Genomic DNA, 26,457 nt, shown 5'->3' with positions numbered 1-26,457 from the left:
AATGAGATCCTCTACGTGAAGTCCGAGGGAGTCAAGAGATTGACATGCGTGCCCATAGACAGTGGGGCCGACATGTCAGTGACAACATCCTTATGACTTTACGTCAGAGGATCTTTCCGAACTGGACATGCAGATCTCCTTTAGAATTTTTCCATTTGGCTTAGCTCCTTTTTATTTTGAGAAGCCAAAATCAGAAGTTGTGCTAAACAAGTCCTAATTACCTTTATTATAGTAAGGAATAGATTTTGCTAAGTTTTCTATGTAATGGATTAATCTACAACACTGTAAGGGTTTTTTAGATGTTGTTTATAAATGTCTTGCTATAGTTTGCCACTATGGTTATTCATAATTAAAACTTTTGACAATATATGTTCCATCAGAAATCTTTTAAAAAATACATGAATAATACCACTAGGTAAAAAAATTGCATTGAAAATTACTACGTTTTAGTTAAAATTTATCCAAAATATTTATATTCTATTATTGAGCCTCAAGCGTAGTAAATCTTTGGTTCCGCTCCTAAGTTCTACCACAGCTGAGGTGATGTTTAAGATAACTGAGATTAAACGATGTTACAATTATCTATTTGTGAGTATAAATAAACGATTAAACTATTTTAAAGTTGAAAATTTATTCTATGAAGAACTTTTGTACAAAACTTATTGCTTATGAGCTTCAAAAGCGTGCCTATGGAAATCTAAAATTCCTCATTGGAAACGAACGGCCCCTGGTGAAAAGTGCCATAATTATTCATTCATGCTGTATTTGGAACAATTAATATATCCTATGCAGTTGATTGTAACGTGAATGCCCATCTCATATTCTTATTGTAACGAAGCGCAACATCAAGAGTCGCCCTATTTTTACCTCTTAGGTCTGTGCCTTAAGCCTGTCAGGCTTCTAGACGTCGTGTATCAAAACTCTTTCCTTCTAATATTATTTTAACGTACAAATCTTTTGCGTTCGAGAAAAAAAATATCTTTATTATCAGTAAGTAAAGATATATGACATTTGAACAAATAGTAAACAGTAAATTTAGGGTTCTGCATAACCTTTTTTTAACTAGGATGGGAGATTACCAGTATGAGAATTAAGAAGGGCCCTTAGAGATGCTTTGTTGGCGATACTACAGAGCTAGATAGCCCAGTGCCGCTGTCTTGGGCCAGGCTTGTGTAGGTCTAATTGGGTTAACATGAAATTTTTAAAGATCCATACGTGGATCCATAGAACGAATAAGCTCAAATTTGGTGCCTTGGGATTGCTAGCTAGGAGCCAAATTGTGGTAAATTTTGCTGACCAATTGCTGTATTATAACCAAAATACACTTCCATTTTATTTCCCATATATGAAGCATATTCATTTTGCAAAAACTTTTATGGGTTGTATGGTTAGGGCAGACACAAGAATATACAATACTACTTTTGTTCTACATGCGATCCTTAGATTTCATGGATACTAATATATTTAGACAAATATATAAAACATATTGATTGATTATTCAGGGATAAATCTAGGTAGGAGCAAAACATCTTATAATATAGAACGGGGGGAGTGTCTAACTAGTTCACATTGTATTTGTTTGTGTATGATTCCCTTCGAATTCAGTCTATTTGTAAATTATGATTCAAGGCTGATATATTATTTTACGAAAATTGGATTATATATTTTTAATAAAGATGCTTGTATAATAAATAGTACTGTAATAGGTTGATAGACTATGGAGCATGTATTTTTTTCCCTTTATATTTGGATGCTTTTGCACTCCTAGAGATAGTATATCATTAAAATTCCTATTACTGAATATAGTGCCTTGGAAGAGTTTGTCTGCATCCCCTCTCTTAACAGAAAATGTCTGTTTGTCTCTGCTAGGATCGATGAACTAGTAATGTTGCCACATGTAGTGTGGTCGGTTTTTAAATCTGTATCTGTAGTGGCTGATTAGGACCTAATTAGTAGTCAATTAATCAACATTGATGTTCATATATGTTCATCACTATTAGTTCTCTACAATATATAAAGTTTGCTTCATTGACCTTCATGTTTCAATATAACTAAATAGTTTGCGTTCAATCAACACACAACTTTTATTTCTGAAATAATTTCTTTTGGTAGAAGATATATGTTTTTCCTAACACTTCTTGATCTGCAAAGATTCTTAGACTTACCAGCAAGAAAAATAGCACATAGACAGTAGTTTTTTGCTCACTGTATATACATATATTAATTTGGAAATCTTGAACACTCCATGAGGTATGATGCACCATTCACCTATATATAATTAATCACAGCATGTCAACAATCTACTTGATTGGTTACCTTGAAAGATAAACACAAACCCAAGGTTTCAGTATACACCAAATCCCAACTACCATCCTAACAGATGTCATTTTATTTCACCAAATGTATATATGCTCAAGGTCTCTGTTGACTTGGATGTACATACTTTACGCATTCTGTTAATTAGGGCACCATACATATCTGAGATGATAGTTACATCTGATGCCCAATGTTTTAACCAACATGTTTAATTTAAACATTCTGCCTCATACAAAACAATTAATAAAACCCAGTTGTATATATGTTAGTAATCTGATCAGCTCTCTCCTTTGCTTGCTGTAATCAAAAAGAGATTTACTCTAGTCCAACAAAAAGTAACAAAAAGTACCTCGAGGTACTGGTACCTCGCGGTACCAAATTATTTCTGGTCGTTGGATTTAACAGTGCATATCCTACTCAGCTAGATCCAATGGTAAAAAATGATTTGGTACCTTGAAGTACCAGTACCTCGAGGTATTTTTGTTGGACCGGAACAAATCTCAATCAAAAAACATGCAATTACTATATATGTTAAAAATGGCAAGGAGTTGCAACAACCTGAATATAATTGTCAAAGAATTGAAGATGCATGATCAGTCGTTCAGATTTTGAACTCTCTCTGCACGAATGTTTGGTCACTTTGTACTTTTACTCGAACAGGTAGCAATTGATGCAAACAGAATGGACGCTAATGCATGCGTCTATCATTAGTTAAACCGGAGGTTGTACGAATTTAATTACTTCTTAAAATTTGTCGGGTTGAAAGTATTTTTGGGAGCTAGCTATCTGTCCTCGTTCGAATATTGCATCTCATGACATGACTTCGTACCGTTTCTAATTCTTTCCAAATTCAAGGAATTGTACTCAAAAAGCAATGAACACCATGCATGTTTTTCGTTTTGTCAAATTAAACTTTATTTAGTTTGATTGGATTAACATGTGACGACACATATAAGCTAGGAATCGAACATCATTCACAAGATATATTGTGATTAACTATATCAATAATACTGGTTTGGTTAACTGTTCATGACCAAAGCTTAATCACCGTTAAAAATTTATCCATTTTTATGTTGATTATAATTCTAACATTCCAGCTCCTCTCATCCGACGACTTATATATATCTAAGTGCCTTTTTAGTGATAATTAAAACTAATTAAGTGGCCTAATCGCTGTTGTACAACCAGTTAATTAGGGCATTATTGATCAACGAAATGAGCTGACGTCACCGGCGATCGGTAACCTAATTTCACGAGCGTTTAGCGAACCGCCCGTGGCTCAATTAAGATCGAGCCTCGTCTTTTACCTTTGGCTTATACTTATTAATCAAAATTTAAATTTTTAATCTTAATTTAGAGTTGATTTTAGAGTATTTTTATTATAGTTTATTTTTTAGTTTTTGCTTTTATATTACTAAGAAAACACACCCACACACATACATACACACATATATGTAAATTATTCTTAAATATTTTCATTATGGTTTTTTATTTATAAACTATTCTTCATTTATAAATATGTCATTTGGTTTTTTCTTTAAATATGCAAACAGATGACCATGCAAGACCCGTCGAAATGGGGGTTTTGTATAGGCATTTTTCCCAACCATCCACGAAAAAAGTTTTTTGCAGGACATTTTTAACCTCGAGGTGACCTGCGAAAGAAAAAAAAAACATTTTTCTAGTAATGCATGTGACCATCAAAGGGGCTAAGAGAAACATCAAAAAAAAAAAAATAGAGAGAGGGGCAAAGAGTATGATTAAACAAGAAAGCTCACAATTTGTACTATGAGCAGGTAATTAATTAATTAATTAATGGATTCACCTCTTAGGGAATTAAACCTTATTTGGCAAAGTTCTAAAGGAGGGTATGTTATGTTCATCGATCCGCTCTTTTGATCGATCCATCCATCAGCACTGACCCTAGCTAGTCTCTAGTGCATGCATACGACGCAATTAACATGCAAATGATGCAGCAACACCTACTAATGATGGATTAAGTAACAACAAATTAATTTGATCTTCTTCTTCTTCTTCTCTAACAAGACTACACGCCGACGCCGAGGAAGTCGATGAACGGCGGCGGCACGTCGCCATCGTCGCCGTTGTCGCGGCGGCGATCCGCCATCAGCTCCAGCGCTGCCTCTCTTTTGGGAGGGGAGGCGAAGGTGATGGTGGAGAGAGACGGCGGCGGCGGCTGCGGCGCCACGGCTGCGGTCGGCGGCAGCGTCTTCATCTGCTTGCCGCCGCCGTACATGGGCGCCTCGAAGCTCGCGCCGGTGAATGGCTTGAAGAACGGCGCCGGGGAAGAAGAAGACGACGTGTTGATCAGCAGCGACGAAAAGCCGTTGCCGCCGCCGAAGCCGAAGCAGAGCGAGCCGCGGGCGGCCGACGACGACGCGCCGCCGCCGAAGTCAAGCTGGCTGGCGCCGGCGGCGGCGGCGTAGGGGTGAGACGAGGAGGAGGCGGCGGCGGCCCTGGCGAGGAGCCTGGAGCGCTCGCGGGAGCGGCGGGCGCGGACGACGTGCCAGTGGTTCTTGACGGCGTTGTCGGTGCGGCCGGGGAAGTGGCGGGCGATGAGCGCCCACTTGTTGCCGTGGTGGCGGTGCGCCGCCAGCAGGCGCTCCTCCTCCTCCTCCGTGAACGGCCGCTTGTTGATCCTCGGGTCCAGCTGGTTGAACCACCGGAGACGACAGCTCTTCCCTGATCCATTCCACCACCCAATTTATCACCACATTATTAATTATTTCACTATTAATCAATCTCACATGCAATTAATTATTTGCTTATTACTCCCCGTCTATAAATATTTGACACCGTTAACTTTTTGACACACATTTAATTATTTTTTTATTCAATTCTTTTGTAAAATATGTGAAGCTATATATATATATATGCGCACAAAAGTATATTCAACAATAAATGAAATGATATAAAAATAATTAATAATATGAGATTTTTTAAATAAGACAAATAATCAAACATGTATAAAAAATTTAACGGCGTCAAACATCTAGAGACAAATAGACGTTGTTATTATTGGTCAAAATATAATTACCTAACTGCTAATGTTGTGAAATAATTTGTTTTTGTTTACAAGTAATTACACCTGGTGAACAGGAAATTGACCCTCATGCAGATTCCGAGCGACATTTGGATTAATGGTTTTTGAGAATTGAAATATAAAATAGTAAAATTCGACCAGATTTTGGTAGAAATTTAGCCAAAAATGTCGTACCACTAGGGCCGGAATCTAGTGCGTAAAAAGTATGAAAGATTGAAAGGTAAACCTTGTATGACTTGATAATCGTATGATAATACTGTAAATGATAATTATAGATGTATCTACTTGGCGCATATATATATAGTCTATTGTGAGACATGATTGCATATGAGAGGTTAATTAGTGAAAACCATGTGTACGTGTAGGTGATCAACTTTTGACACACACATGCATGCATGGGTGAGTCGTATGAACAACCCAGACTGCTCATGCATGCAAGCTAGCTCATCTTTTCATTATATTATTTTTGGTAGTTATATTTAATTTTTGTCTTACTATATACTCAAACAACTGTTTTCAAATCAAGAAACTAATAGTACACATACACTCCCTTGACAAAAAGAATCATAGAAAGACTTTTGGAGATAGCTAATTAATTCATTTGATTTTGAAATATGAAATTGGAACAGGGGGACATCATAATTTGTGCAAACTTGAAGAATGTTTGTTCAAGTATGCTAGGATATAATTAGATTGATAAAAAAATTTAATTGATCATAAAAGAGGTACATCCAAGTTAAACAATATGCTTGAACGGAAACTTCAAATGGCAGAATAATCCTTGCAAAATTAACAATATTTGTTGCAACATTAGTAATTTAGGTTAGACCCAGGATCAAATTAAAAGTCCTCCTGGCCTATATAGTTGTCTTCTATTTAGGAAAATGTTATCTTTTCAATAAAATGATTATTGTGATATTTCCAGTTGTAGAAATGGAAGAACTTTCAGATATATCCTGACAACTGTATTGCTCTATATATCTTCAAGATATGAAAAAAATAATAATTAAGAGCATCAAAAACTAAAACGCTCGTTTCATAAAAATATATATAGGAATAGTCACAGGTCGACCCGCAGTTAATCTGTGGCAGCTCTAATTTAACTAAATGACCTATAAAAAGAACTGTATGGGGAGCATGGGTAATTTCTTTCAAAGGATTAGACTAAAGTACATGCATCACAGAAATTTTGCCCACAAACTAACACACAAGCAGGACAGGAGGCCAAATCAAGCAAATTAATTTAATTCTTTTCCACAACTCTCGTGTCAAAGGAACAAATTAATATAACACATAACATATATGCATCCAAGATTAATTTCGATCTGGTTCAAACCAAACGCATGTATATATAGATGCCCCTAAAATTTTGAACTACACAAAATATAATCCCCATCTACTAATTGGTAGACAAAATTAAGAATATAATCCTCATCGTCTCCATGAGAAAGATCGAAGCAAAGAACACAACCAAAACTCTAGGTAGATGAACAAGACACACCATATTTCTTGCAACTTTAGCATCATATCACAAATGAAACAAGGTAAACATCAAAGAAGAAATTAATGATCAGATGAAAACTAGTGTAACCAACAACACCAACCTGATCTTCCCTCCAGCTTCTCGGCTATGGAGTTCCAGTTCTGCGGCCCATACTTCTCCACCAGCTGCCGGAGCTTCTCGTCCTCCCCGGGCCGCCAGTGGCCTCTCGGGCACGCTGACGACGCCGACGACGCCGGCTTCACGGCGCCGTCCGACGTGTTCGTCGTCGACGACGACCCCATCGATCGATCGATCTCTTCACCGGAAGACCAAATCGAAACTAACCAAGCAAAAGTCTAGCTAGCTACCTCAAGCTAGCTATCATACAATAATTAAATCTTTTCTTTCGATCGATCGAATTAAGATCCAAAATAGTTTTTGTTGATGATAAGTGAGAGGCTAGCTGGAGAGGAGAGAAGGGGGAAATGTTTCTTGGGCTAATCAAGCTTAACTATGTAGTAATAGTAGAGGGGAAATGGGAGATTGAGTGATGGAGAAGGGGGTATGGGCAGTGTTAGGATACCCATATATATACACAAGAGAGAGAGAGACACATGTCTTGGCTAGCTAACTAAGTTAGGGTTTGGATGATAGGTCCCCTTTAGTTTAGTTAAGCATGACAAGAAGGTTAATTTGGGCCTCCTTAATTCCATACTAATCAAACAATTAGCATATAATTAATTACACACCATAATAACATATGTCTATCTTTCTTTCTAGCTAATCTACAGTCCATTATCTATATATATGTGCGTGTGTCTTGTTAAGTGTATATGTATTTATATATATCGCTCTCAGCAAGTTGGGTTTGCATGTTTGGGTATTGGATGAAGACCACTCCTCTCACAGCTCCCATCAAACACAAACCAATCCCTTGATTACTTGTGCCTTGTACTTCCTCTCTAACTTCTCTAACAATATTCTCTAGATCTCTCTCTCGAGATCTCCATGCATGCAAGACGACATCACCAAAGTATTGTTAATTAACAACAAATTAATTAAAGATGTTATCTGCCCAATGCTCGTGTTGTTTACGTCTTTGAGCATCTAGGGAGAAAACGAAATGGGCTAGCTCCGTGGACATGTATATATTGTGTTGTTCTCTCTAGCTTATTATTAGTTTTTTTTCTTAAATTTCACGCGCACTCTTCCCGAATAGTTAAATGGTTTGTTTTTTTAAAAAAATTATATACGTAGAAGTTAGTCATATCACATTAGATTTTTTTTAACTTTTTAGTAGTTAATTCAATCATTTATAACATTAATTAGCTATACAAAATCAGATAATCTTTTATCCTTCATCAATAAAAGAAAACAGTTGTAGTGATCAATGGTAATATGTCTGAAAGAAAATTTTCTATGCATCACATTTTATTATCTTAGATGGTTATAAGATGAAATATATGGTCAGTGATCAACATCATATACGGAACAAAAATTTGAAATATTAATCCATTTGTAAAACTTTTACGCTAAAAAAGTATGCATTTAATCTATAGCATTACATTATAAAGAGAGAAGTAGCTAAAAGGAGTTTATTGTGTACTTTTTTTTCAAATGTACATTTATTTTTAGCTCTAGGAAATTCGTTTAGTTAACTTAATTGTTACTCATAATTATACTTTGAAATGAAATTCGATTAGTTTAATTAATTATTACCTTCAAATGAACCTCGGTCTGTCAGCGTAACTACGCTGGAAATTCAACAAAATGTTAACGAATTGTTGGCGCGAATTTGTGAACTTTAACTTTTTAAATACAATCTTACCATGTCTGCTTCAAATACAATATCACGATCTCCTCATCTACATTTATGGAAACAGAAACAAGCAGGGGTGAAGCTAGAGTCATTCGTCGGGGTCAGCTGACCCCGATGAAGCTGACCCCGATGACCTCCAACAAAATCTATTGTAGTAGCTAATATGATACTAATAATTAAGCAAGATTAGTGTATCCGACCCCGATGAACTAAATTTCTAGCTTCACCCTAGAAACAAGACCTATATATCAAACATACTTTCAAATGAACTTTAGAGTATCTCTGCACACAGTTGCGCAGGAAATTCGACGAAACTAAGTTTGGTCAATTGTTTGGTCCCAGATATATAGCTTGTAAAGTTTAAACTATATGCTTAGTACTACTATACAATGCATATATACTGCATGCAAATGCAATGGAGATAGAATTGGAGATGATCTCTCTTCCATTGCAAAAGTTTGTTATGGTCAACATCTGAGCCCATACACACTAGCTCCCACAGGAGGCAAAACCGTTCCAGCTCTGCAGTTGCAGCCATACTCAACAGAAACAGAAAACCCTAGTAATGACCGATGAACTAGGGTACATGAGGGGTGGTTGGCTGCACATATATTGTATGTTTCGTCGTCGAAAGCCCAGATGATTTTGCAGTGTCTTCCAGCATGGGATGCACTGCAGAAAGAAGGGACGCATTCAAGCTTGCATGCTGCCTCTGTTCGTTGTGTATGGGAGATATGGAGTAACACATATATATGTTGTGTACATGGATGTGATCAGAGAGAGATGAGCGGTTAGTTGGCAGTGTGATGATATATTTGTGTACCTTGCTTGCATTGTAATTGATGAGCTTGATGTTCACCTCTAACTACATGTATATGTACTTGATAAGGAAATGTGGTGTTTGTTGTAATACATTCCCCTAGGGCAGAGGGTGGAGATGTAATTTCTTTCTTTTTTTTAGAGAAGGGTATTTTTACCCGGCCTCTATATCCACTCGGATATATACAGACATTTTTATTTTGAGAACTTTAGGAACTTAGCCCAAGTAGAGAACTTAGCCTCTCAAATACCTAAATCTGAAATTTATGCTCCTATAGAGATTTGAATCTAGGACCTGGGTGCTACTCAGGTCACTGCAACCATTAGGCTACATGCCGTTTCACGGAGATGCAGTTTCTTAGATAAAAGGAAGCTCTATTGATATTAGACAATTACATCAAAGTGATACAGTTACTCTAAGACCACTTTCGGCCGTTGTATACATAAGATGCACCCAACCTCTAATTAATAAAACAAGAACGACATGGCACTAGAGATCTACACCTCTATCTCTTCGCTTATGCTTGTTTACAATTCCAAATTTAAATTTTTAATCTTAAATTTAGTTGATTTGGGGGATTTCTTTATCATACTTTATTTTTTAGCCTTGGCTTTTAGATTGTTAAGAACACATATATAAATGATTTATTGACAAATTATTTTTTGTTTATAAATTTGTCATTTATTTTTTTCCAGCAAAAGCCAAGCGATCACACCCCCGTAGAATGTACACATACTCTTTGTGGTTTAATAAAATTTATTCTCACTTTCAGGAGCTAAATATAAGGTCATTTTGAGGTTAGTTTCTTAAGCATGCCACTTAACTGGTATATGACTTGCATTTGTCTGCAATTCTGTTCTCGATATTATCTGATATATGCAAGGTGGTAGTACTGATTGATATGTGTCTTGGGATTCCATACTCGATTCCCAAACAGATGTGCTCATAATAATTCTTGTCACTTTGTTTAGTTTTAGTGAGGCATGCACATGTTTATGCAACCAAAAACAGGAAGCTGTTTAGCCTAAGTAATGAGCCACAACCAAAAGTATGTTCTAAAAGAAAAGGTAGGCCCCAGGAACAATGGAGAAAAAATCTACAGAAGAAAAGCAAATAGTGGAAATTTGATACAACCACTATTCAAAACAATTTGCAAGAAATCTAAGTTTGCAGTGAACATCAGATAATTAAATAAGCATGTGTGTACAAGTAATTTTGCTACCTTTGCTAAATAGACCTTTCAAGGCAGTGTTGAGAGCTGATCTTTCAAAACTAATTAACCCACCAACGAATATCATTATTACATTTTGGTTACCAATTTAGCTTATCTATAAGTTTGACAATGATATCTGCTATCATATTCCTGGAAGCAACCAATCAGACGAATCAGTTGCATTAATTCCTTTAGTATACATGGGCAACCGAATTAACATAGCACATGATGAATTTTCAAGTCAAAGCAGTTTCACCTATGAGATACTGATGTTGAAAAGAGACCAAGAACTATTAACAAGGAATTGTATATGATTTCAGGTCCCTGATTCCGTTCAAGAAAACATGAAAACACACTCGCAACAGCCGGTAATATATGAACAATAATTTAGTACCTAATCAAAGTTAGTTTTGTCACTCTGACTTGGCATATGTTATTGATGTAGCTTTACCTTGTTGCAATTGGAATTGATTTGGTTCCTGGAAAGTTTGTTAGTGATGTAACAAAAGGGTGTATCTAGTGATTCAAAGGGGGAAAAAAAAGTAGGAAAGCTATCTCTGAATCAATGTAGTATAGAAGAAGTTTTTGCTTGGTAAAAGATTGTGAGCTTTGACAAAATAACCACCACACAATTGAAGAATTAGTGTGGACCATACCATTAGTTAAATATAAGTCAGATCACATATATGTATATCCATTCGAACTAACCTTTGTTAATTTGTTTAGGAAATTTTGTGGTAATAAGCATTATTTTGTCGTTAGCAGATGCATATATGCTGTGATGGCATGGATTATCCTTGAGAATTAACCAAAAGTATCATAAACTTTACAAGATTGAACATTATTGATATGGTGTGCGTACATATATATCTAGAGTGGTTTGTATATGCAAGTAACATTTTGCACTTTATTAGCTGGCCATGCTATTAATTTCTTCCTTAAACTGAATATTTTTTCCATAATAATAGATATACATCAGCCTATATATTACTGAAGTGATACAAATTAGTACAAATCTTATCCATCATCTAGAAAAACATGTGTAATTTAGGATACTTAACCTGAGAATTCGTGTGCAAATAATTGTGATCGTTAAACGGTACAGTGACTCAGCAGAGTTTGGTTAATTAAGTTGAAAGAACCAACACACGTATGGTTCAAGCTAAAAATTAGGGTTCCTTGGTGACGTAGGTGCTGGAAACATTAGTGTGCATGCACGGTTGGATTAATCGGTTAATGTTCAAAAGGCATGAGATTGTTTTCCATCACTGACAGAGACTTGCAACCAATCCCAAGAAGAGATGGGAATGACAAGAAAACGAACTCCATCAAAGCTACATGCTTTCGTATTCATCCTTAACAAGCTAACCATGCATTTGCATAAACTATTTCCATGCCCCAACTACCGAGAGATTAGGATGTTTAATTAAAGAATATAATGATTAATTAGTGTTTGTAACCATTCATGAATTTATTGTATGTGATGTATTCAATGCATGATTAAGTAACTAGGGTTCTGTTTTGTACCCACTATGCAGTGTAAATTTTTGTGGGCATTAGTAACATTGGCTGGCCAGCTGATGCTTTGTTAGTAGCAATTGAGCTCATGGGATGGATGATTAATCATTCAGACCATAGCTAGGGTTAGAACAAATGTGTCTGGACATTATATGATCTTTCTGTGTACTTGGTCATATTTGGCTGGCCTGAGTACATCATGACCAGGTCAGATTCAGTACAACACATCTACACCTGAAATTAAACATATTATGTGAACGCGTATATATATATATATATAAACATGCACGTGCATGTTGAAAATAACGTGTTAAGTGTTAAAAATGCAAGAAAAAAACATGAATTGTATTCTGTATCTGTGTTCGTATCACAATCAGTACTATATCATGGGTTTGATGGTTTTCAGGTAAGCAATCTTCACTTGATCAAATCAGATAATTATGATCACAATTTACCTAACATTTTGTACCATTATGCATGTTAAACTGGTTGATTGTGTGACACATGAACTAGCAATACTACTTTAATTTCTTCTGGTTAAGTTCTGTCAGGTAATTTTACTCCTTGGTTGGTTAATTTGTCCTGGCTAGCATGAGCACTTTGGTGTAAACAGGCAAATACAATGGAATAAAGAAATGGTGTTTTGGTAGATTTGGTGGCTATAGCATTGACAGAATCACTCAATTGACTCAAGTAAATATGAATAGTTTACTTCTAGAGGAAGTTGTTTATCCTAACTATACATAAGTCGTTGCTCCAGTCACTTATATATTAATAATGCAGAGCATTAACTGTTTTTTCTCTTGAGACTTGAGGAACAATTCTTCTCTTCATCGATCACCGAATTCACAATTCGTATGTATAATATATGTCATTAGCTTAACTGTTCTTAGATTACTGTATCTGGAATATTATGGACTTATGGTAACTAAACCGAGACGACTCAGAAGTGACCAAGTCCAGCCTAATTAACTAACTAAATTGCATAAGAACACATGTACTGGATTAGGTCAGGAGGTAGTAGATTAGCGTAGCTGAACAAGGTCTGACCAAACTAGTCTGGTTCGCTCTGAACAGTCGACCTTGATCCAACTAACTTTCTTCCTCTCTTTTCTGTATAATCTATCTCATATAAATATAGATAAAGAATATATGTGATTTTTTTCCCTCATGGAACTGACACTCTGACGGTCATCATCCTAAGTACATATGCAATTGAACTGTTAAAGTTCAAGTACACTGCAAATAAAAGGCAACTCCTACAACAAATTTTGAAAAAAAAAAGAATCATTCATTTCATCCCATAAAATAGCAAGAAGAACCTGTTATATACAGCTTGCTAGTAGTACACAATCAGGTTTTCAGGTTTCCTATTAGATGTATACATGAAGCTTGATTAATTTCACCAATGAAATGCAGGCAAGCAACTGAAAAGATACAGAATTAGTGCAGGTTGCAACCAATTGGTTGTCTCCAACAGTTGCTTCTTCCTTACCATGACCACATCTTGGTCAGAAGAAGCTACCCAGCATATATAAGTGGTGAGCTATATACACCAGCCACCCCAGAATTAGCAAGCTTTTTAATCCTCCCTGGGCAGCACTGGTGCAACAGCCATCCCTACCATTTTCATATATCATAGATAGAGAGGTAGAGCCACACACAAGGCTCCAAATACAATCATCATCCTAATTGCATGCATACATGCACTTTGTTACTCTCTCTGTTTCGTAATGTTTGTTAATTTCTAGAGGCGAAGCCGCTAATATCATTTAAATCATTTGATTATAATGAATGGGGTTATATGTTTAAGTTTACCATGTAACATACCAGTAATATATTTTTTGTAATACTTGTAAATTTGTTTACAAAATAGGAGTGGTCAAACTGAAAAAATGTGAAGTCAAAATTGTCAAATATCATGACATAGAGGAGTAATTATTGTTGATCATCAAGATTCTTTTTGGACAGGATGAAATAGCCAAGATTCATGAGAGGCACAGCCTTGCTAGCACATGCATGATAGCAACAAGAAACTATTGTTGGTTTTGTCATGAATGAATGCCATTTTTGCTTACCACCTTTGCACAAATGCAGTGGAAGTATTGCCTCCATGGGTGATGCAGTGGAGTCAGGTGCCATTTGGAGTGGCAACCTTAACTGGTGCCTAAACTTAGGATTCTCTCCCATGCATGTCGTCAGAGATCATTAAACCACTCTGCCAACCATGGATGGATCATCTGTTCTAATGTGAAAAGCAAATGCATGTGCAAGCATATATATGTCTCTGTTGATCTTCTGTCTGAACTCTGAAGGAAGTAGGAACTGGACAGATTGGCACTGGCTTCTCAAGAAAGGCAATAGTTAACAGATCTGATCAATCACACACTGTTAATTCTGCAGACAGTAGGTCTTGGCAGTTGGTAACTTGTAGAATGCAGTTGCTGCTTAGAGATTGTTTCTGGTTTGGAACTCCATATTGATATTGACTTCAAAGTCCAGGCTTCCAACTACTACAGCATTAGCCTGATATCAAAAGGGATTAATCAATCCTGGTAATTAAAATTTTGGATTATTATCTTCTGAATTCTGAACTAGCGGTCTTCCAAAACTGGAAAATAAATCAATGGAAGAGGTTCTCAACTTCTCATGTCAATGTGTTCAGTTCCAAGTAGAAAATCAAACTACTGATCAAATCAATATTGTATCATGGTTGTTGGTGCAATAATATTCAGTTATTGATACTGTTTGTGCAAAAATGCAGAAGAAAGTCTATTTTAGTAAAAAAAAAGTAATGCAAGACTGGACAAAGAGACTATTAGTATATCAATGTAGGTAAGGCAATAATGATTCTTCACATCTGAAACATAGCTCTAGAGTGCAGCTTCTGTTTGAATGCGTGGTTCCTCTTGTAGTTGGAAAATAGTTTGACAGTTATGCATTCCCTCCAAATTTGCACAAATGCAAGTAAACTGCAGTATATTCAGAAATCAGAATGGCAGAACTGGCCTAGAAAAAATGCTTACATCTTATTCAAATTGCCACAGTGAAAGACCAAAGAAATTAAGCTGCTTATGTCTTATAGACAAGGTTACAACATAAGATGAATTCCAGACTCCTAGTCAACAATTTGGTCACACTTATATAGCCAAGGTGTACATATGACTCTGTGACCGGAAATTCTAGATTGTCAAACTGAAGTTGCAAAACTGCTAGAGGTGAACAGATGGCTAACTGTTGCAGGATGACCATTAATTGCAGAATCTACAAAATTGTGTATTTAATAACTTTATTACGTTCCTGCTGTTGTTATTTCTGTATATATTAACTTTTGTTTTGAAGGAAAATCCATTAGGATATTTTGCATTTGAGGATTGGCTAGTTGTTCCAAAATCTGAATCTGATAATTTTTGTTGAGCAAATATTGCTAAAAGCAGTATGCCCAACTAGTTCAGACTTCATAATCCTTGTTTATCTGTTTTGCTTAACTGAATATTATTAACACCATTAGATTGTGTTCACAGCAGGTAGTCTGCAGGAAGACACTTGAGATTGAGAGAGGTTCAGCAGTCATTTTCTTTCCAACTGAGCCTGATGGATTTTCTCATTGAGAAGGCCCCACTGTGGAATTAATCATCAGCAAAATTGGAGGTACCCATCAGATCATCCAGAAAGAGACACGTTTTCCATATTTACCTTGAATTATTGAAACATGGGAAGACCATTTTTTTCGACATGTTCAATGTTCATGGTAACAGTTGGAGGCTTACACAAACACATGTTGAAACAAGTTCAGGGCATAGCCTGCCTGGTGAATTACCTAATGTAGGGGTAAACAACCAAGGAAACAAAGCTTCATGGTCACTTGATCATTGCAGTGCCATTCCAGAATGCTAACTCCCATTTGTCTGCTTTGTAGGTCAAGTCTTGCTACTATGCAGTTCACTATTCACCTCTGAATACGTGACTCAGGACTTCAGGTGTCAGAACTTGCCAAATGATCTTTTAAACCCTTGGGCCTTAGGCTGTTTATTTAGCACAGTAGTAACTCTTTAGTCACTCAAAATGATCAGAACAATGTTTCATTTAGCATAGTTGACAGTTTAAGAGAGGATTCTAGGATTCAAGATATGATTCTGAATCAGTTAGCTAGGTCTCTAAAGTGCAATTGTCAGGCCAACGAGTCAGACGCCAATGTAAACAGGCAATAAGGGCATTCCCATCTTTCAGAGTCAAGCACTTCGCAGAACCTGCATAAAGCAGCACAATGATTGCATTTTTTTTTTGTGGTGGTCGCGTGTGTATGTGTGTGTGTGTGTGTGGAGGGGGGGAGGGGGATGGGGATTAATCAACAGGAAATATAAAAACATAATAATAATAATAATAACAACAACAATAATAATAATAACAACAATAATAATAACAATAATGATGATCATAGTTTGGCGATTGCTCACACTACCAATGGAGTCAAACTAGAAAATGACTCAATGAACCTGAATAATTGAACATGTCATGTAAACAATTCGGCCATGTTCTGAATGAAGTGGAAGCAGTCAGCGGCAATTAGGCAAGATAGTGACAATGACATTGTTTTTCATACCACCAGTTGATTTCAAGATATAAGAGGCACCAAAGAAACTTCCTGGTTATAAAATGAGGTCATACTGAAGTAGACAGCTTACCATCAATAAATGAAAACAGTTAGGATTCTTCCTTAAGAAAAAATATTGAAGCATTTTGTTGACTAACTGCAAACATCTGCCTTTTAATTATACTGTTGGCATCCAATACTTACTTGCTTCTCTGATGTCGAAGACTGAAGACTGGAGCTCATCCCTGGTTATCAGCCTATTGCAGCCTTTGGCTACACACCATATTCATTTCTTTGTGTGATCTTCTCAGTAATTGCAAGGGAAAAACACGGTGGATCCACAAGAGGCACTATGCCCAGTGGTCATAGGAGAGACAATCCAACCAATAGTCTCTTTTATACAGAATCGCATAAGCAAGAACCATGTCGATGAGAAGATCCATCACCTGCAGCAGCTTCTCATCGAAATTCATACCGCTCTGGAGGAAGCCAATGGGTGTGCCATCACCAATTCATGGCTACTACGCTGGCTGCGTGATCTTGAGGACGCTGCATGTCAAGGTGATCAAACACTGCACAACTGGGGAGAAAGGTCCAACAAGGTAAGCTCCACCATAAATTCCAGTAACACATTCAAATGCATCAAGATCGCAACAGCACAGCCCCTTCCATGCAAGGAAACCACCATGAAGATAGCTGCTATTATCAAGAAGCTAGAAGCAGCTGCTGATGGAATTCCCAAATTCATTCAATTCCTCAGACTGGAGTGCAAGCAGAGGAGTGGTGGATCGACCAGTAATCATGTTTATGTCAATCCATGACAGGATGGTTGGCACAGTCAATGAGAGGAAGCAGGCCATTGATTATTGCTGAAGCTACCTCTGCACCACTTCTCCAGCGTCTGCATAGACAAGATTGGTCACGGGAACAAGAATGGATCAACTCCTCCATAAGGTTGTGTGCTTCCCATTTGGGGTGTCAAAGGAGTAGGTAAAACCACACTTGCGCAGCTTGTATGAAACAATCGTAAGGTGAGGAACCATTTCAATGAAAATATGGGTAGATTGCAAAGAACATCCTAGTCCAGCTATGGTCTTGGTAAGGTCTTTGTGCAGGAAGCCGGATTTGACTGCTAATATCACCATTGATATTTCAAATGTGATCCACGGGATAGCAGCAAAGGTGATGTCTACTTGTTCTTGATGGTGTTTCTAGCTACCCCAGGGGAATGAATGACATACTATAATATTTTTGCCACAATGTAGAGCAGGAAGCAAGGCCATCAATACCACTATGTATCAACAGTTGGCAACTAGGAAGACCTTGGCTGCATGTTCATTGAAAATACCCTAGCTGGTGCACGCCCTGAAGAATACCAGAAATTAATTGTTATTGGAAAAAGATTGCTAAGACATTGAGGGACTACAGTAGTGCAGTCCTTTAGCTGCAAAAGTTGTGGATGGTTTGGAGAAAAACTGAACGAGAAGTACTGATACACTGTCTTGAGTCTCTGCGAGCAGTTTGTGGCATCCAGTTCCAAGTTTGTTACTCCATTCATGCTGGATTGCAAACTTCTTCTCAAACACCTGCAATGCTACTTTGGGGTGTTCAGTACATATCCACGCTAGACCATTACAAGCGAGGAAACGATAAGCTATTGGATGAGCAATGGTGTCATCAGCGACAATGGTATGATTAAAAATAGCATAGAGTATGTTGCAACAAATTGCTTTGATGATTTTGTGAGGAAGGAATTCATACAACCATCCCACATTCCTGGGTTATACAGAGTGGATGACATGCTCAGAGACATAGTTCTATACATAGGTCCAATGCCTATTTCGAAAATAAGAATGCATTTGGCAAAATAAGAATGCATTTGGCAAATGGAACTGAGAAAGGATTTCACATCCACCAAAGGGTAATGTTCAATCCTATCCATCCATTATTTTCACCTCATTTCATCCTAATCGTCCACTCATTTCCTTGTCCCAATCCCATTTTTCAACTCATTTACCAAACAGGGCAAAAAGCGTATGAATAAGAATGGCCATGATGAGATTAACAGGATAATAGGTCAGAGCCTAGTTGGAATAAAGTTATAAGGTTTAATATTTGTTTAATTTCTCATTTGTCCTTCCTTTCTGAGTCAAATAACAGGACAATTTATGATTAGTACTAGAGTGGTGCTTTCATATGTTTGCCCAAAATTCAGGAAGCTCAGTAACATCATCATGAATAAGCAGCAAGTATGATCTGTAACAGGAAAGTGCAAAAATTATAAGAAGACAACCCAATCAGAGTTGTTCCTATTGCTCCTATTCTACCTTGGATGAGATTACCTCTTGCTTGGATTCACAACAATCTAAGGTTTATATATAGCAGCCCCCTTTTCATCTTCGTGGAGAAACTGAAAATTACACAAAAGGACTCGCCTAAGAATTCTTGCACACAAGTCTTATATGTTTTAACTTAAAAAAGTCCTAAACAGGAGTAGAGATCAAGTACCATGAGAGCCACGGTATTTTGTCAACTAAGCAAATGCTACTTTAAACAATAAAATACAATAAAACATATAGCCTTACAAAACCATAAAAAATGTAAGATTTACTGATCCTCATATACCATGCAATGTTATCGAAGATTAGGTTTAGGCTTCAGTGACTCAGTAGTTTGGTTCTACTTCTATCCAGGTTCCAGTACCACCAACTGATGCACACGAAAAACAAACCATGATGATTTTTGATCATTTGTCACAAATCACAACGCAGCAACCGCAAACAAGAAACAGGATAACCATCTGGTTCAACAGACGACCAAAACGCTTGCAACGGCCACTTTGTGGAAAAAGAAATTAATAGTTCTAGGCACAAATGGAAGTCACAACAGAGTATCTAACAGCACTAAGATAACAGATTGAATGGTACCAAATCTACTGAGCTTGGGTGATGAGATTGCACAAAATCGATCTGAAGCCGCATTGCAACTACGACCAAGAACTCACAACAGCAACATTTCTTGTGATCATCCAATAGGACATTCAGTGGCCAAAACAAATCCCAAATTAAATTGCCAAGATACGCATAACCTAGCGTTAGAATTAGGGCTAAAATCGTATATACCCGTCGATGAAATTCCATTCCACGCCAAAACAAATCGATCTATTATGGAGTATGGAACAGAGAGCGAGAAGGCATGTACCACATGGAGCGCAGCCGCCGGCGACGCCGCAGGAGAGAGCGCCTCCGCCGACGCCGCCGCCGAGCAATCGCCGTTCTGGTTTTATGCAGAGAAGTCCTTGGAATTGTCTGAAACTCTAAACCAGGGACCTATTTGTAAATAATATATTGTAGCAAGCCCTTCGGGGGAAAGCGTCCGCATACCTGGGCGGCTCGCGTGAGTGAAGAGGACGGCGCGCGTGAGCTCTAGGTGTTCTGCGGATGCGCACAACGTGTTCGATGGAATGCCGCGGCAAGGTGAAGTGTTTGATACGCGCCGACGCGGCGTTCCGCGTGCTCGCCGGCGGCGGCCTCCGCGGGATCCACTTCGTGCCTGGCCCGACCGGCGGTGAGGAGGAGGAGGAGAACGCCCCGCCCCCGTCGCGGCGCTGGTACCGCGCCGCCTACGCCAGGATGGTCCGGCTCGCCGGGTCGGAGAGCGGCGGCGGCGGCGGTCCGCGGCAAGCGGCGACGGGGTCCGTCGGGGCGGAGGCGCGCGTCGTCGACCGGATGGCGGAGTTCGACGAGCTGGCGGCGAGGTTCGCCGCGTGGCAGCGCGCGGCACCGCCCCTGAAGGCCACGTCGCTGAGCTCGCTGACGCTAGTGTGCGACGTGCTCGGCGTGTCGGCGCAGCTGAGGAAGAGCGTGCGGCTCACCATCTGCCCGCAGGTGACGCAGCACCACATCTGGCGGGGCGCGCTGGAGGAGGTGCTCCGCGACCTGCGCGCCGACATGGCCGCGCTGGGCCACCCTTCCGCGGCGGCCCAGATGGCGGAGCAGATCGCCGCAGCCTGCTTCCGCTTCCTCTCCGACACCGCCGACGCGGCGACGTCCTCGTCCCCGTCCTGGATGCGCCCGACCCCTTTCAACAAGCCAGCCGAGCCGCCGCCGCCGTCGAAGACATGGCAAGAAGTGCTCGACATGTTCACCGACCTCGCCAAGAGCCTCGAAGCCGACGCCCGCCTCGCCGGCCACGCGCACAAGGTGTCGGCGATGAAGGAGGGGCTGTACCAGATCCGCAACGTCGTCGTCGAGAGGGACATCGCCTTCAAGGAGGCTCGCCGGCAAGACTGCCTGGTGCAGAAGAAGCTCTCCAAGAGCCTAGGCCACTCATCCAAGTGCCTCTACACCTTGCTCCTCTTCTACCTCTACGGCACAGTCCGGGACGTCGAGGTGCACGCCGGCAAGCACCTCTCCGGCAAGGGAGGCAAGAACGTCACCGTCCACGCCGCGATGTTCCTCACCGACGGCGACGAGCCGGCGATCAGGAGCGCCGTCAAGCAGCTGAGCCGCGCCCTCGGCGTCTTCCGGTTCGTCTGGGAGGCGGCGCATGCTGACAGTGGTGATCATGCCAGTGACAGTGGCAAGGGTGCCATGGCCAAGAAAGGCCATGGAGATGATGCCAAGGGTTTACTGAAGCTGCAAGGGCATATCTGGGGTTTGGGTGTTGAAGAGAAGCAAGTGGCTTACAGAGGGGATGTGTTCCATGTTCATCAGATACAGCTTCCATGATATTTTTTTTCAGCTTTGCAACATCTTTTTTAAAATCAGATGCAACTTCTGAAGATTACTGAGCATTCATTTTTCGATGGTAGAATTCAAGCCAGACATTGATCATAGGAGGAGACAACAGGTACAGGTGTAATCTGAAATGCTACTCATTTTCACTGAACTCATTTGTGCATTTGTACAATGGCGATGCGACTAGCATCCTGAGAGGAAGATACATACAGAAAGGGTGAAACAACAAAAAAAAGAACCCCTTTTTTTCTTCTAACTTATGGAACATCTTTCATTCCAGATTTCCAGTATACAGACAGTGAGTGGGTTTTCTACAATCTTCTTGGAGAATCAAATGGTGGTGTTTTCAATTGAGAGATTTCGAGCCATGGATCTGGAAGATGGTTGCTTGGTCTTGTTGGGTACAGCGCATTGTTGATAGGGCTGTAGTTGGCTGCTCCAGCTGAATAGGCTGGATGAGGAGGTGATGGCATGCAACTCCGATTCAACTGCCGGTACTGCCGTAATGGGCTAGAGCAGGGTGACACGGGTAGGGACATGTTCATCCGCACATTGGATGGATTGCTGCACCAAGCACACTCTGTTAGACAAATGTAAAAGACGACAAAATGCAAGATGTGATCTATGATGATTTTGACAAAAAGGGGAACATACATGGCAGAGATCCTGCGGGTAGAAATTGAAGGAATGGCAGAAGTTGGTACTTGTAAGTTTCTCATCGTGAGGTCTGGATCTCGTAGAGGAGATAAGCTTCTGTTGCTTGTCTGTACCTGAAATGATATAATCATTAATGGTAAGAAACTACTCGGAGTTGAAGGCAAGATATGACAGTGCCCATTCTTATTTGTCTTTCCCCACAATTGTTCACGACTAGCTATGATATAAATCACAAGTATGTTTCATAAAAGAAAAGAACTTTTTGGCACTTTGATTAGCACAAAGATTGTATGTAGAAGTAGTACCATTCCTCCTTTTCTGTCGAAGGAAGTTGGAGAGAGGTCCTTTGACATGCCAGACCTGAAGCTTCTGTTCGCAACTAGGTCCTTGACAAAGGGATGCTCCATTAGCTTAGCAGCAGTAGGGCGGGCAGCAGGATCACGCTGCAAGCAAAGTTTCAAAAAGTTTTTCGCCTCTAAAGAAAGATGATCCGGAATATCAGGTATGTCTTTGCTGTTGCCAATTTTGAATATTGCAGCCACCTGTGAATCAGTTACGAAAAGGTTAGCATGGTCTCAATGGAAGTTGGGTGCTATACCATACAAAAATCATAACACAAACTTACCCCTTCATACTGAATCCAAGGAGGTCTTGCAGTTGCCATCTCAATAATGGTGCAGCCAAGGCTCCAAATATCAACTGAAAGGCTGTAGCCATTGCTATTCATAATAACCTGAGGAAAATTGAAATTCCGTGAGAAAACAATATAAACTGATTGGCATTAAACTTAAAGTGGCAGAGTATAGAAGATTTTTAATTTTCTGTCAACTTACCTCGGGCGCCATCCAATAAGGGCTTCCTTTGAAGGACTTGATAGATGTGTGCGCTGATATCTGTATAAATACAATGAGTCAACAAAATGATATCATAGGAAGACAATAGATCCATTACAATTCTCGAATTATCAGATAATTAACACTCTGTTGTACTTACATGCTTGGCCATCCCAAAATCGGCAAGTTTGATGTCACCATTAGGATCTACAAGTATATTGGCACCTTTGATATCCCTGTGAAAAAAGGTAATATTTCAGCGACTACAATTAAGAGTAACATGTGGTTCCACAAAAAAAAATACCGTTACATGCAGTACTAATGATGTAAATCAGTGTCATACCTATGCACTGTATTTCGTCCATGCAAATATGCAAGGCCAGAAAGAATTTGTGCTGTGTAATTCCGAAGGACTGCCTCCCCAAATGCACCATACTCTTGAAGCAACTTATGGATAGATCCCCCAGAAACATACTCAAGATAGACTGACAGTGTCTCGCTAGACTGCATTTTAAAATGAAGCATACTCAGGCAATGATACATAAAATAGCAAAATAAAATTGTATTTCATTAAAATATGCACCAGTGTTTCCCTCAAAAAAAATCACAACAGTAGTATATGACGAAATATTTACTGACAATTAATCTAACTGTTGTCATTGCCTAATTTCAGAGTTTGTAATGATTGATTGTATGTATTTGTTTAACTTATGATGCAACTACATGTCCAAGGCAAGATCATAAAATCATCACGAGTTGCATATTTACCAGATCACTGCCATAGTACTGAACAATGTTTGGATGCGACAACTGACTCAAAAGCGCAATTTCCTGCTCATAGGAAGTAATCAGTATAAAAGAGATAAAAGTTTAAATTTCTGCTGGCAGATGCAACATGTTGACAAGATGATTATTACCTGATGTAGCTGCCTGAGACACTCTTTCGAGTTAGAATCATCAGAAATAACCTTGACCTCTTTAATTGCACACATTTGGCCACCTTCACTGCATTCCGTACATTTTAAATAGCAATTCAGTCAGTATGCATTGTAGAAAAGAAATGTTCAGCTCCAAAAGGGCGGACAACAGTAAAATGCTTTCAAAATCAAATTAGGCACCTGTTAAATCCTTGGTATACTTGCCCAAATGTACCACTACCTAACAGCTTGCCCTTCTTCCACTGTGAACTGACGGAACGTGATGATGAGCATGGGGAGCCTGGAGGACCAGGAGGACCTGGAGGACGGGGAAGAGGGTGAGGTGAGCTTGAGCTACGTGAATCATCCTGCCATGCAGTGGGGGATCCTGGGCACTGCCCAAATGCTCTTGATTGCACAGGGGAGGTTGGACAGGGAATTTGGCCTTTAGAGCTAGGGGGAGAGCTTGGCACTCTTGTGTTGAAAACAATCTCCGTTGATTTCCGACCATGGCAATACGCAGTTCGATCATTTGAAAGATCCAAATTGAGAAGGTACGATTCTTTCCTTGGAGAAACTGAAGTTTCAGACAACCTCGCATGGTCCAAAACCTGGTTGTTTGTGAAAAAGCGTCCTTCTTCAAGCAAAGGGCTTTGTTTCCGAGAATCAATAGCCAGCGTTCTGCCCGGAAGCGCGTAGCTTGCATCTGGCACCCTATTGAATCAGACATGAACAAGCTTCAGTTAAAAATTAAAAGGCATAGTCATTAAAGGAACAATCACTTGACGGCAGTAACTTCAACATCTAGAGCTACCATATCTCAAAACAATAATTGGGATACAAATAATGCCCTTCGCAGTATCCCACATTCGGAGGAAGTCACCAATTATTGCCTCTTAGGCAATTATCATCCCCTATGTTTGTAAGCATATACACAGGTACTGGGGACCCAAAAGTGTTTCTGGATTAGTTCAATCAACGCATACCGAATAAATCCGATGGACTAACACAGCAGCAATTGGAATTGTCCCCAAAACACACGTCATTTATAACAAATATTCCAGGCACACAAAAAAAACACTGATTCAAAGAGCTGATCACGACGATCTATCACTAAACGGAAATCCAAACAAAAAAATGATTTCAAAAAAAAGGAAAGGCGAAGAAAAAGCATTCAAAATAGAGAAAAAAAATGTTCTAAGAGCAAAATTGATCGAATGAAGAAAATCTGGGGGGAAAAATCGCAAATGATACAGCGAAGAGATGGATCAAACGAGGATCCCCTCTGATTGAGATGATTAGTCAACTGGGAAGTAGAATCAATCTCCAATTGAACTAATTCCCCAATCGCATAATTAATTGAGTTAAGTAGAGCACAAGTGTGCTACTTTCCAGGGGCGAAACAGCCCACGCCACTAACGTACATACCTGGATGGAAAACAAACCAGATAAGCATCAAAGTGTACAGCTCCAATTCCACCCCAAAAAAAGTAGAGCACCAAAAAGTATGAAGCAAAGAACCTCCCAAATCAAATCCGTGACACCCGCAACAGATGAAACGAACTGCACAATCTCCACCCCAATTTCCCACCAAACCCACGGAAACAGAGCACAATCACGCAATTCTCGGCAAAAGTTCATCAGATGAGCAGCAGCCACGGCGCAGTTATTAGAAGCTACCGAAACGAAATCTCCACGGCGAATTCAGCACGGCAGAGGACAACCGAAGCTCGAATTGATAATTTAGCCACTCGATGAACCAAACCAACCAACTACCCCCCACCCCACCCACCTACCAAACCCGAAAGCACGGCACGAACGAATTGCAAACCACCGGAGTAGTACCAACCAAAACCTCCTCCTCCTCCTCCTCCTCACCTGTAAGTCCCGAGATCCGGCGGCTCGTCGGACGCCGCCGACGACCCGAGCGACGAGCTCCCCGCGCTGGACGCCGACGCCGACCCGGACCCGGACCCGGACCCAGGCGTGGTCGACGACGGCAGCGGCGCCGGCAGCGACGCCGGACGCGGGAGCGGGTGCCTGACCACCACCGCCACCTGCTGCTGCTGCTTCCCTCCCCCCTTCCCGAGTAGCGCCTCGTCGAAGCTCCTCCCCGCCTTCTCCCCACCGGCGACCGCTACTGCCGCCGCCGCCGCCCCGCCTCCCCCCTTGCTCTTCTTCCCCTTCCCCTTCCACCACGCCGGCATCCTGCTCCCTCTCCTCCACCGCCGCGCGAGAGAAGAAGCAGAAAAGAAAAAATTGCTAATTTGGCTACGGCCACAGGGAGACGGAGGAGCGGAGGGGGAAACGACTCTTGTAGTGGTAACGACCGGGGTCGCCGTTGCGGGGCCCACACCCCGCGCCCCAGCCCCCCGCGGGGTACCCGTAGCAGATGGATGTACGCGCCGGTGCGTCACGCGGGGTACACGTAGCAGTAGCTGTCCCGGGTGTACGTGTCCAGCCTGGCAGCCTCACCCCGCCCCG

At 40.1% G+C, this 26,457-nt stretch overlaps 3 protein-coding genes, 1 long non-coding RNA gene and 1 pseudogene across 4 annotated transcripts; 2 read left to right on the top strand and 3 right to left on the bottom strand.

The window, feature by feature from the left end:
- Window positions 1–4,108: 4,108 nt before the first annotated feature.
- Window positions 4,109–7,403, bottom strand: LOC121055796 (transcription factor CSA-like). The gene is made up of 2 exons (XM_040529069.1): window positions 6,985–7,403; window positions 4,109–5,019 (listed from the first exon to the last, which is right to left on the bottom strand). Exons 1-2 carry the CDS (start codon window positions 7,163–7,165, stop codon window positions 4,364–4,366), a joined length of 837 nt encoding a protein of 278 aa, XP_040385003.1. The 5' UTR covers window positions 7,166–7,403; the 3' UTR covers window positions 4,109–4,363.
- A 9,776-nt stretch (window positions 7,404–17,179) lies between these two features.
- LOC107305317 lies at window positions 17,180–17,721 on the top strand (annotated as a pseudogene).
- Window positions 17,722–18,331: 610 nt separating this feature from the next.
- LOC121055825 lies at window positions 18,332–19,524 on the bottom strand. Its single transcript, XR_005812817.1, has 3 exons — window positions 19,453–19,524; window positions 19,170–19,237; window positions 18,332–18,413 (listed from the first exon to the last, which is right to left on the bottom strand). It is a non-coding gene; the product is annotated as an uncharacterized LOC121055825 (long non-coding RNA).
- A 699-nt stretch (window positions 19,525–20,223) lies between these two features.
- Window positions 20,224–21,638, top strand: LOC102709690. Its single transcript, XM_040529178.1, has one exon. The coding sequence runs from the start codon at window positions 20,268–20,270 to the stop codon at window positions 21,555–21,557; it is 1,290 nt and encodes a 429-aa protein (XP_040385112.1). The 5' UTR covers window positions 20,224–20,267; the 3' UTR covers window positions 21,558–21,638.
- A 50-nt stretch (window positions 21,639–21,688) lies between these two features.
- LOC102709411 (mitogen-activated protein kinase kinase kinase 3-like) lies at window positions 21,689–26,185 on the bottom strand. The gene is made up of 11 exons (XM_015842105.2): window positions 25,852–26,185; window positions 24,175–24,687; window positions 23,974–24,061; window positions 23,825–23,887; window positions 23,400–23,560; window positions 23,217–23,292; window positions 23,057–23,116; window positions 22,849–22,956; window positions 22,529–22,765; window positions 22,221–22,336; window positions 21,689–22,130 (listed from the first exon to the last, which is right to left on the bottom strand). The coding sequence occupies exons 1-11, from the start codon at window positions 26,178–26,180 to the stop codon at window positions 21,878–21,880; spliced, it is 2,004 nt and encodes a 667-aa protein (XP_015697591.2). The 5' UTR covers window positions 26,181–26,185; the 3' UTR covers window positions 21,689–21,877.
- Window positions 26,186–26,457: the final 272 nt, after the last annotated feature.

This window comes from Oryza brachyantha, chromosome 11, assembly GCF_000231095.2.
Source record: "Oryza brachyantha chromosome 11, ObraRS2, whole genome shotgun sequence".
Lineage (NCBI taxonomy): Eukaryota > Viridiplantae > Streptophyta > Magnoliopsida > Poales > Poaceae > Oryza > Oryza brachyantha.
The sequence above is the reverse complement of the archived record's forward strand: the minus strand, read 5'-3'. Positions and strand labels throughout refer to the sequence as shown.